This window comes from Procambarus clarkii, chromosome 63 (genome assembly GCF_040958095.1).
Source record: "Procambarus clarkii isolate CNS0578487 chromosome 63, FALCON_Pclarkii_2.0, whole genome shotgun sequence".
Taxonomy (NCBI): Eukaryota; Metazoa; Arthropoda; class Malacostraca; order Decapoda; family Cambaridae; genus Procambarus; species Procambarus clarkii.
This window is the reverse complement of record NC_091212.1, coordinates 12687134-12699166: the sequence shown is the minus strand read 5'-3', so window position 1 is coordinate 12699166 and position 12033 is coordinate 12687134. Positions and strand designations below refer to the sequence as shown.

At 36.0% G+C, this 12033-nt stretch overlaps 1 protein-coding gene across 2 annotated transcripts in view; it reads left to right on the top strand.

Moving 5' to 3' along the window:
- Window positions 1–3142: 3142 nt before the first annotated feature.
- The window catches only part of LOC123769518 (tyrosine-protein kinase transmembrane receptor Ror2), a 632994-nt gene continuing 624103 nt past the window's right edge, over window positions 3143–12033 (top strand). For both annotated transcript variants that reach the window (XM_069308727.1, XM_069308726.1), the window contains exon 1: window positions 3143–3259. In XM_069308727.1, coding sequence (XP_069164828.1) covers window positions 3227–3259 — 33 coding nt within the window. In that variant the 5' untranslated portion in view covers window positions 3143–3226. The remainder of the gene's footprint in view (window positions 3260–12033) is intronic.

The following is a 12033-nucleotide window of genomic DNA, read 5'->3' as shown; positions in this document are numbered from 1 at the left end:
CAAGGCAAAAGGGGGGGGGGGGGCGGATCTTCGACAAGCGGCTGGCATCCTGTCCTAGTCGAGACCACTAGGGTTAGTGGCCCTCAGGTAAAGTTCAGTTTGTTATGTAAATATATGCTAAGGAATTTTCCCTTCTGCTCTGCTGTCAATATAGATGTTGTTTATTTTTTTAGCTCTGTTTGATTGTTAAATTTACTTTTAAATGTAGTATGTCTTGTCAATGTTAAGGATAAGTGTGTGTGGTCAGCCAAATGTTTTTTTTGTTTAGTTCAGCATATACTGTTGGAAGTTGTAAATTACACTGTAGGCAACAGTGTTGTTGACTTACTGTTGGTTGACATTTGTTGGGCCATTGATGTATATGGGAAAGAAAATTTGACTAATGGTCCTGGACCAGTGTTGAGTGGTTGTGTGAGGGACGTGGCATCATTCCTATAGGCCTCTGGGACGTGCCATCATTCGTATAGACTTTCTGGTATCTGCCACTGAGGGCAGATGGGACGCACCGTAATAAGATAGTTTAGTTATTATGGTTAAAGTAGCCTAACTGTAGCCTCATTTGTATCATTAACTTAGCGTATTGAGTCCATGATATTTATTTCATTACTGACACTTTTTAATGGTCTGAAGCCACGCAGAAAACACCCATCTTCAGCCAGGCAGGAGCAAACCTGCTTCTACTTCAGTTCCTCAAATATTGTAGAAATTGTGGATAGGATTGATACTGGCCTATAGTTGTCAATGGTAGTGTGATCTCCACTTGTATGGACTGATGTTACCTTGGCTGTCTGTTAAATGTGGGTTTCTAGGCCTTGGAAATGATAAAAGTTAACATATATCGGCTGGGCAAATCTGAATACGAAAATGATCTGGGTGTAATGATTAGTAGGTGACGTAAGCTAAGAAATAAATGCATAAATGTAAACAAAAAAGGCAAATTGAATACAATAGGTATCATAAAAAGAGTTATGAACTATACTACAAGGGCCATGATGAGGATTCGCACCTACGTCTAAGAGGCTACCAGACACCGCCTTAACCGACTGAGCTACAAACCTTGTGGATTTGTTCATTTGATTCATCACGCTATCGTAATTTCTGTGTGTTAAGAAGAGTTATCAATAAGACACCACTATGAGTATGTACACCGAGAGGTGTAACTCACTTCTATGTGTATGTACACTGAGAGTACACTTTAGTCCTCGACAATGTTCAGGACTAAAGTATACTTGCTGGTTGGTCAGTAAACTGTTGTGATGGCCTTGATAACCTTCCACAGGTTGAAATTGAAATTGAAATAAGTTTATTGAGGTAAAATACACACAAAGGGATGAGGTAGCTATTCTCACCCCGTTCAGTACATCGTGTTAATACATACATAGACACACATCACAAACAATAAACATATTACCAAACATTCGGCGAGATAAACATCTACATTTCCTTTCCACAGGTTGACACGCGGGAGCTCTTGAAATAGCACTGTCTCTGTAACTAGCTGACATTGCAACTATAAGGTGTGAAGGATAGATGAAATTGTTTATGTAATAATCTAAGATGAGCTCTGATAAACACCTTTTGTGCCCTCTGTAATGCTTTTTGCGCTACCGCTCACAGGATGAGTATGGGGTGAACAATAAACTAGCCGCGTCTGGCGGCAACACTCGAATCAAGTCCAACACCAAAGGTAAACAAAGATAATTGTCACCCTTCAGTCACACTCTGGCCTTGTTAGGCCCCCACACAGATGTAATTCAGTTATCGCTATCATAATATACAATTTACAAACTTATTTATAAAGTATATAGATACAATTGATACAGTTGTTTCAATTGCTGGTCGTTTCCTGTCCGAAACGCTTTGCGTAATAGTGGCTTTAGGCATTGTATGTACTAGCTCTATCTATAAATCGATCAATTTATGTAAAATCTCTTGTATGTATGTACCTTACCTGAATAAATATTTTATTTATTTTATTTAGTTACTACCTGGGCATTAGGAACATCCCGCACGAAGATAAATACAAAAAATAATCATTGACATTCTCTAGATAAGTGAGATGTTTTTGCAGGGAAGTCATGTCATTAAGTCATGCAGGGAACAACCCTGCATGACTTAACTTGTAAGTCATGCAGGGAGACATGACTGATGTATACAAGTAGATTTTTGTTTAGTTTTTACATAGGTGTGTACAGGAGTAGATGACTTTTGAGATGTCAGCAAGCTTAGAGCTTCCCTTTCAGTTGCTCATCATAATTAAGCCTTATCCTACTAATTATCCATGGGACTCGACCCGCCAATTGGTTTACAACCAAGTTCTCAATTACTGCTGGGTGAATATGAGCGAATAATTAGGGATCGGTGCCAAGTTAACCTTCCCTGCCCAGGGTTCGAACCCGGCCGATATTGCTGGCGAGGCGTGGAGCGAGTACCATAGGGACTAAATGAAAATCTACAACAAAGGGGGGATTTCATAGTGCCAAATACAACATAAAATATAGTACGAAACAGTGCATACGAACTGGATAAGTTTAGCTTCAAAATATTTTGGTAAATACCAATTTGCAAATAGAGTTGTTGATTTATAGGCCGCGTGGCCAGCAGGTGACATAATTAATAGATGTGGGGTTCGGTTGTTTGAAGCGGAGCTGCACAGGGCGTTGTATACGGGTTAGACAAATATATCAGTGCATGGCTGTAGTTGAAAATATGAGACTACCTCAAATAGGCCAATAGGCCTTTGGCAGTTTTATCTGTTCTTGTATTATACTCAAGTTTAAATATAAAGACCCTTGCGGTAATGCTCCAACCGTTTATTGATTTTCCTGGCCAATAATATTTACAGTTGGAACATTTATACGTTTATTTATTTATTTATTTATTTATTTATTTATTTATTTATTTATTTATTTATTTATATATATACAAGAAGGTACATTGGGATTGTGAGGATACATAGCATAGTAATTACATTCTTATAAAGCCACTAGTACGCATGCAGCGTTTCGGGCAGAAGTCAGAAGTTTAGTCAGCATAGCATTCAGACGCTTTAAATACTTAGTGGTGTGATAATTTACTCTAGTATTTCTACTTTAAAGTTTGAAATCTGGCGGGGTGGCTGGCAGGGGACCAGGTGGGTGTGCGCATCCCGACGCTCATCTGGGCCTCGGCTGTCACTTTGTTTACAGTTGACTCCCAGTCTGGGCTAGCGTGAGGTGCGTGTGTGATGAGCTCGCTGAAATGGGCTGGTGAAGCTATGGTAGGTGCTCTCGGGGGGACATTATACCACGCGGCCATTACATAAGTCGTGTGTCATTTGAAGTTTTCTTTGCATTGGTTAATGTTTTGATGATCTGAGAAGCGTAGTAGTGGAGATAAGCGAGTGGCTCCAAGAGTTTTTGACTTGGAGCATTGAGACCCCTCGATGGCTTGATCACTTGGTTATTTGAGTCGTATCTTTTTTTTCAGGGTTTATGGTCATTAATAAGTACGGTTGACTGTATGGAAATAATGTTTGGAGGTGATATTTGATGGTTCATTTCTATGACAGGGGCTGTCAAGACTTCCAAGAGTAGTAAAGAGTATTTATATTTAAAAAGCATTAAACTTTGTATTTTTTTTTTAAGTAACAAATATTCTAATAAAATAGGGAAAATCATTATGCTAATTGAAGAGGGAAATCTCATTTTCTTTTGTTTTAAGAAGTTTTACTGTTAAATACATTTGTCATTTAAATGCCATGATGCATAGTGGTGCTTGAGTCAGGCTCAGTGATACAAGTATCAACAGTTACTGTGACACTTTACTGTGTTGCTAATCTATGTTCATGTGTTAAACAAAAATGGTATGCAGTTTGATAACATATATAAGACTTAATCTAGCTTATCTTGATAGTGCTGTGTTTATAAAGTCTATCTAGTTGAGGAGTAATTTGTAAGTTTTGACATAAATTTGATGGTTATATTCCTTATTTTTTAATCTAAGGATGGGGGGATTTAATTTTCATAAAATCAACTTATCTTAGCTCAGAATAACTGTATTTGTGTTCAGTACATTTTATTAGACCTAGATTTGATTTTAACTAGCCACATTACATTATTTAGCATTGTTTGTAATGTGAATGATGTAGATTTACCAAGCAAGCAGTTATAGTGAAATATGTTAGGGAATTGCACCCTTGGAGTTAAATAGGTCTTCCTTGTCTCACTATTACAGTTTTGCACAGTACTGTTCTAATTCATGGAGGCGTTTAGTTCATGTATTACCTCGCCTAATTGTGCTTGTGGGGGTTGAGCTCTGGCTCTTTGGTCCCGCCTCTCAACTGTCGATGAACAGGTGTACAGGTTCCTGAGCCTATTGGGCTCTATCATATCTACACTTGAAACTGTGTATGGAGTCAGCCTCCACCACATCACTTCATAATGCATTCCATTTGTCAACCACTCTGACACTGTGTGTGCATGCGTGTGTGTGTGTGCGTGTGTGTGTGTGTGACCTAGTGCATCTCCTGTGTGGTTGTATGGTTTAAGTGTTATTCAACCCATTCATCAAACTAGTTAATAAAACATCTGTAAGTCATTTTAATAGTTTTGCATAAGCCTTTAGCTATACTAAAACAAGGAGTGTACTCTTCATTCATGATTTAGTGTTAGGATGGTAGGCTGGCGGTGTTCCATATTAATATATATAGTGTGATATAGGAGATATCTAAATTTAAAAATTTAAGATTCTCTTAATTTGCCAGAATATATTTACTTCATAATTTATTTGATTTGCTATTGATATTGCATACTAATTTTATCTAGCATCTTGTCTTGTTATATTTTAGTGACACTCAAAATTTCATCAGTTAATGGTAACCTTTTAGCAATAGTAGCAATTTTGTATATTAACAGCCTGGACCCACTCTGCATTTGGTGGGAAGAAAAAGTACCACTATATAACACCAGTTACCAATACTACTTGATTGTAATATACAACCATTTTTTTTTTAATTTACAGAAATACAATTTGTGATGTGTTCAACCTGAGAAAAAATTACCCTATTGCATAACAAATACAGTACAGTAAAAGAATGCATTTTTTGCTCTGTTGAAGTGAAATATTAATGGAATATTCCAATATGGCTGACTGCATTTAAATGTATCATAGTCATTGTGTTGGAATTGTGTGTATACCTGTCTATGAACAGGTATGACTGGAACTGAGGATAACTTTGTTGAATTACATATCCTGAGGTTGAAATGCACAACACAATGACATAACATCATTAAATTGCTTTAAGTGTTACTTAGGTACAGTATACTGTAAATTTACCCGAAGGCCACTAACACTCCAGAGTCGCGATGAGGAAAGGAATTCAGTAGTTTGCCAAAGGTCCTCCCATTTGTCCTGATGATTTTTTCATGCTGGATTTTAATAGTTCAGCAGAGTTTAAGAGTCAAGCGGTCCCTGGGGTGTAGTGGTTAGACACTCGCCTGGCGTTTCGCGAGCACTTTGTCCTGGGTTCGTATTCTGGCCGGGGAGGATTTACTGGGCATCAATCCTTAACTGTAGCCTCTGTTTACCCAACAGAAAAATGGGTACCTGATTGATAAACGATTTGGCGGGTCATATTCTGAGGAACATAGGATTAAGGATTTGCCCGAAATTCTATGCGTGCTAGTGGCTGTACAAGAATGTAAAAACTCTTGTATATATAAATAAATAAAATAAATAAATAAAAAATAAATAAATAAAAGTTTAGGCATTTACAGCTCTGGTGCGAAGGCAGTTTCAAGGGTTTATAATCCTGTGAGTGAAAAAGCCTCTCCTGTTTCAGTCTTATATTGTGGCTTGTTGAGTTCGAAACTGTTGCTCCTTGTTTGCATTTCATCTGACCTGTTGAAGATGATGTCTGGATCATCATCCTCCAAATTGTTCAATATTTTGTACATTTGGATGAGATCAGCCCTATCATGTCTGGTTTGCAAAGTTGTTAACTCTGTGGCCCTCAACCTTTCCTGGTATGAGAGTTGATTTAGTTCTGGAATTATTTTTGTTGCCCGGTGTTGAACTTTCTCCAATGAAGCTACGTATGTCTTTCAGGAGATGAGGTCTTCATGCCTGGATGCAATTATCCAGGTGATTTATACAATTGAATAACTACCTTCTTTTCTTTAAAGTAAAAACATTCACTTGATTATTCCATAGGTTTGGTTAGTTTTTTGTTTATATATATATATATATATATATATATATATATATATATATATATATATATATATATATATATATATATATATATATATATATATATATATATATATATATATATATATATATATATATATATATATATATATATATATATATATATATATATATATATATATATATATATATATATATATATATATATATATATATATATATATATATATATATATATAAAATAACACACATACAGTAAACTGTACTGTATATGAGAGAATTTTTGTTGGACATAATAAATAGGAGCTCCCCTCCCATGAGCCAGTAGGCCTTCTAAGGTTTACCCTCAAACATCTTTAGATATAAATTTGTGTTCTTGTTATGCCAGTTTCGTTTGATCCTACAAAGGCCGGCACAGTCTGTTCATGATTCTCATGCAGGACAGACATGTTTTGGCACATTTCCTTTCACCTAATGGCTTTTTTTTTTTTCACCTACAAAAGAGTTGCCCGAAAGTTAGGCACCTGTTAGAGGTTGCATTTTGGGAAAGATCAGTCAATGGCCTAGTGGGGTACCATGATAAGCTTAACAGCCCTTGTCCGCTGACAATGGGGAAGGGGAAACCAATTTGGATTAACGATACTAAAATTTTGCAACCTCTTCAAATGTGATCAATCTTTGAGCGTACAGTATTTTGTTCCCTCCATGTGCTTTTTATATTGTGTTTGTGTTATCTAGCTGCATTAATTAATTTTATATAGACTAATGTTATACTGTACCCATTTCAAAACCACTTATTTATTGTCTTAATTTTTTGTTTTCAATTTTATTTACTGTACCGTGCTGTATAATTAACTAATACATTCTACAATGCAATATAATTCATTGATCGCACATGGCTGACAAATGGGACTAGATCACATGTGATTGAAGCATGTTGTTTATATAAAAAATTGGCTCTGATACAAACCTTATATCTGCCTAAGCACTTGGAAGAGTCATTACAGCAATGGCCTCACTTCTTGCATGTGGGCATTCGATTCCCTATTCAGTAGTTCAAGTGATTGGTGACCATTCTTTACCTGATCCTTGTCTCCATATCCCTTCCAAGTGCTGTTTAGTTGTACTGGCTTAGTTCTTTCTCATAATTAACTTAACAGGCTAATTAAGTCATTGTAGGGCTCATTTCCACTACAGAGTTTCCAAATAATTGACTACACCAAGCTGTTGGAGTTCATTGTACACAGGCTTGCACATGCTCATTTTCATTGTTATTTTGGCATTAGCCTATTTAAATTATGTACAGTAATTGTTTTTATTGGGTTTCATTAGTTGGCCTGTAATGTTTAACACTTAGCAAAGTCTGGAGCCCACAATGCTTGTTCTTATTATCTTTAATTGTAATTTATTGTATACCATACTATATCATTTGGGCAATGCTGAAATGGATAAATTGAAATAAGAGAGACTTTGGTACAATGATTAGCTGGGAACTTAAGGTTAAAAAAAAAAATCGATGTTTAAATGTTAGAAATAAGGCAAATAGGATTTAGTATTAATAAAAAGAAGTGTTAGTAATGTGACAATTGGTGTCATTCTTCAACTTTATCGCATGCTTATTTTCCATATGTAGATTGTGCAGTTTAATTTTGGGTATGAATGAGCATTAACATTCTAGAAAGCATTCAGAGAAAGATTACAACGTTAATCCTGAGGATTAGGAACATCCCACACGAAGATAGATAAAAAAAAAATGATTAATCAGGTATTAAATATGTCAATACAGAACAATTGGTATATATTTGGTAAGCTTAAATTCAGAAGAGACCTGGATAAATACTAGTTTGGAAATAGGAAATTTACATGATGTATAAACAGTATTGTTATGATGAAAATATTGTAATAATATATAAATAGTAAGCATATTAGACTAGAGAAGGGTTATCTTGAGATTCTTGAGAGGTTATCTTGAGATGATTTCGGGGCTTAGCGTCCACGCAGCCCGGTCCTCGACCAGGCTTCCTTTTTTTTTTTTACGCACCCCCCAGGAAGCAGCTCGTAGCAGCTGAATAACTCCCAGGTACCTATTCACTGCTAGGTAACAGGGGCATCAGGGTGAAAGAAACATTTTGCCCATTTGTCTCCGCCTTTATTATTATATTTGTCTCTGTTCCGGGGATCGAACCCGGAACCTCAGGACTACGAATCCGAAGCGCTGTCCACCCAGCTGTCAGGCAGCCCTGACAGCTGGCCACCTTTAACACAAGGAAAACACATAGTGGGTTTTTCTTCACAGTGCAATACTGTATGTATTCTGATGGTACAGATAAAAATGTTGCAAATTTTGTACAGAATGGCAAGTACTGTATAGGAAATAAAATACAATGTATTGAAAATTACATTACAGGCTGGATTTTTACTGTGGGCCCCACCGTAAATAATAATTTTCAAAATACAAACTCCGAGGAATGATTAACTAAGCAGATTTGGTCCATTATTTAGAAGGATTTTCTATATAGATGTTTTGATTTTTGAGGTTTTACTATACAAGCACCACCACTATTTCACAACTTAGGTAATTACAAGTTTGGAGGCAGTGGATGCCAAAACTATCAGTACAGTAGTTTCAAAGTGTCATGTGAAAGAGTACTGGGAAGACACGACACTATAAGCATAGGTCTCATCCAGTAACTACACTTATTAGTTCAGCAGTCACTCGTAGCAACACCCCACCACTTCATAAGATTAAGAGCATCTTCCCCTCATGTATTGTCAAATCCATTATGGCAGTACTTGAATTGAACGTTATAGGACGTGGAAGCTTTTTGCTCTCGTGTACTAAAATCTGCTTGGCAACTACAGGTGCTTTTCATTGTAAAAGGGTCAAATTGTATGCAAATGCAACAGAAAATCCAATTTGATAGAAACTGATGAATGGGATTTACTATACAGTACTGTATTTTGCTTCTACAGTATATCCCATTTTCATTCTTTGTATATTGTATGTTGCCTTGTAAAAAAAGCATTAAATTTATAATTGTGTATATTCTTGTGACTGTACACACATTTGTGTAGGCATTCCAAATAATTTTATAATATGAATGTTTTCTTATGCTTGCATATTCTTGTTAAATAGTTAAATATTGAAAGTACAGTTCCAATACTGCTATTCATATTGAAAATTTAGATAATACAGTAATAGCAAAAATAAGGAACAAAGAAGAATTTTGTTTACATTTAAAACTTTGCTGAATTAATAACTGATGAAGCTACAGAGATACTTGTATAGCGGATAGAATAAAAACAGATTAATTGAGGATTTCCTCTTGACTCTGGTCAAGCATTTGTTTAACCCTTATGACATTCATCTACATTTGGCAGATTCATAATTTTTAGTGCACAGTTTTGAGGTGCATCCCCCAAACATTTGAGATCCATATCAGGCCTGTGTGTGAATGGAAACTAGCTAGGTGCATTTTATAATTAATAATAAAAAAAATGCTGTTTTTCATTTATTTAATTTGCTTGCCGGCGATCAATGGATAGTAGTGGTTGTGTTTGCCACCCATCCTCAAACATAGGGCTTAGATAAATTCCATGCAGCATTCTTACCCATTTATGAATAAGTTTGTATGTTACACATGATTCTCAACTGAAACTTCTAAATTGTTCAAATAGCTTTTCTCACTCCCAGTAATCAAAGTGCACTTGGTCAAAATTATTCACATTTCTGAAATCTAATGATGTAGTGAAAGGGTAAAGTTGTACTTCCTTAAGTGATTGGTCAACTGAAGCATTTTGTTACCTATTCTATGAATAGTCTTGTATAAAGTTTTTAATTCAATAAGTGTACAAATGAGGCACAGTTAAAAATTTTATTTATCCAGATAATGTTTGTATTTTTAAATACAAATTGTTTATGATATTAATTTTCATTTTTTTAATGCATAGTTCATCATATTTTATTTATATTTAAGTACTGTATCATGATTAGTGTTGAAGAATATAGATGCAGCATCAGAAAATTCTATAGGTTTATGTAGAGATGCATTAGATAAGTCTTTGACATACTCAGAATAAGAATAGGCAAGGTCCTAGGTTAGGTAAGGTCCTAGTATAAAGTCGCTTGTATCCAACAGGTGTGAGGTGCCATAGAAACCTCGGAAATCTATACCGTAAAACATGCGCTACTGGATGGAACAAACCCACAAAAATGGCAGGAAACTCTTTGAATGTACTCCAGTAGTATGCTAATGTATGGAAGGTATTTAATATGAAATGAAAAAATTTGAATGGTTGTTTTTCAATGTGTGTACTGGTTATTATTTTTTTAAACAGTAAGGGATTAGATTTTGTTGTTAGTTGTGACAGTATTAAATTTTTTTGTTAATGTCTTTAGATATTTCTTTAGACGTTACCCACAATAGACATTGTGGGTAACATCTCATTGCATGTGTTGCTTGTGCGTACTAGATTGTAATAACATTTTATAGATCACCTTGTCTTGTTATATGTACCATACTTTGTGGTGGCTCTGGGGTCCAAGGTCCCTGCGGCCCGGTCTTTGACCACCATCAGTGTGTACATAAAAAAAGTTAGTATTGTATTTGTATTCTTAAAATCAATTTGGACTCGAATAACCAACCTCTTTATCTAATTGCCTGTAACTTTATGCTGCTGCTCTGGGAAGCTTCCCTGTGGTTAAAAGGAGAGTAGGAAAGGTGAAGTTATTGATACCTATGTATTGGTGTGTGCTTTGAGATGAGATCAGATATTGTTATAAAAGGTGCCCATTGATTTTATAATGTTATGAAATATATATATATATATATATATATATATATATATATATATATATATATATATATATATCATTGAATATGACTGCATATTCTGTATTTATTATCTTCTGATTTAGGGCTTCTATCCCTCTTGTCTATTGTTCTTGCATCAGGGTTTAGTTGAAAGAGGAGTTCTCCAAAAATATATATACAGTATATGAAATATTTCCAATATTGGAAATACTGGAGCTTCTCATATTGGCCAATATGCCTTCACCAGTTAACTTTATTCTTCCCACAAATAAGTTGTACAGATCAACCTAATATTGGTAGTTTAGTATACAGTACATGAGTGGTATCCCAACGGACGTGTCATAAACAAACCTAATTCTCTCAGATATTTTTATCAACATTTTTGCCTCGTAGTTAAGTTGGCTTCGTTTTCGATTCACAATTGGGAATTCTGAATTCTGTTCTTGGGCGGGACATACAGGGATAAACATGCTTCTTTTTCATCTACTGCCGCTGTTCACCTGGCAGTAAATAGGTACCCAGGAGTTATGCAACTGTTGTGGGATTGTATCCTGGGGAGAGTTAGTAGTTCGACCTTAAGGTGGGGTCCGGGGGGGGGGGGGGGGGGCTCTATACAAGCCTAAAGAGTGCGAGCGAGTAAAACAAACAACCCCGCCCCCCCCACACACACAGGTGATGGAGAAGATCGTGAGAAAAAGGCTCATAGAGCATCTGGAGGGAAATGGCTTCGTAACACACCACCAGCATGGATTCAGAGATGGTAAATCGTGCCTCACAGGGTTAATAGAGTTCTATGACCAAGCAACAAAAATTAGGCAATAAATAGAAGGGTGGGCAAACTGCATTTTCTTGGACTGTCAGAAAGCATTTAACACAGTACCCCATAAAAGGCTGTTACGAAAGTTGGAGCAACAGGCAGGAGTAAACGGTAAGGTGTTCCAGTGGATAAGGGAGTATCTAAGCAACAGGAAACAGCGAGTAACTGTGACATCAGAGTGGTGAGATGTATCCAGTGGAGTCCCACAGG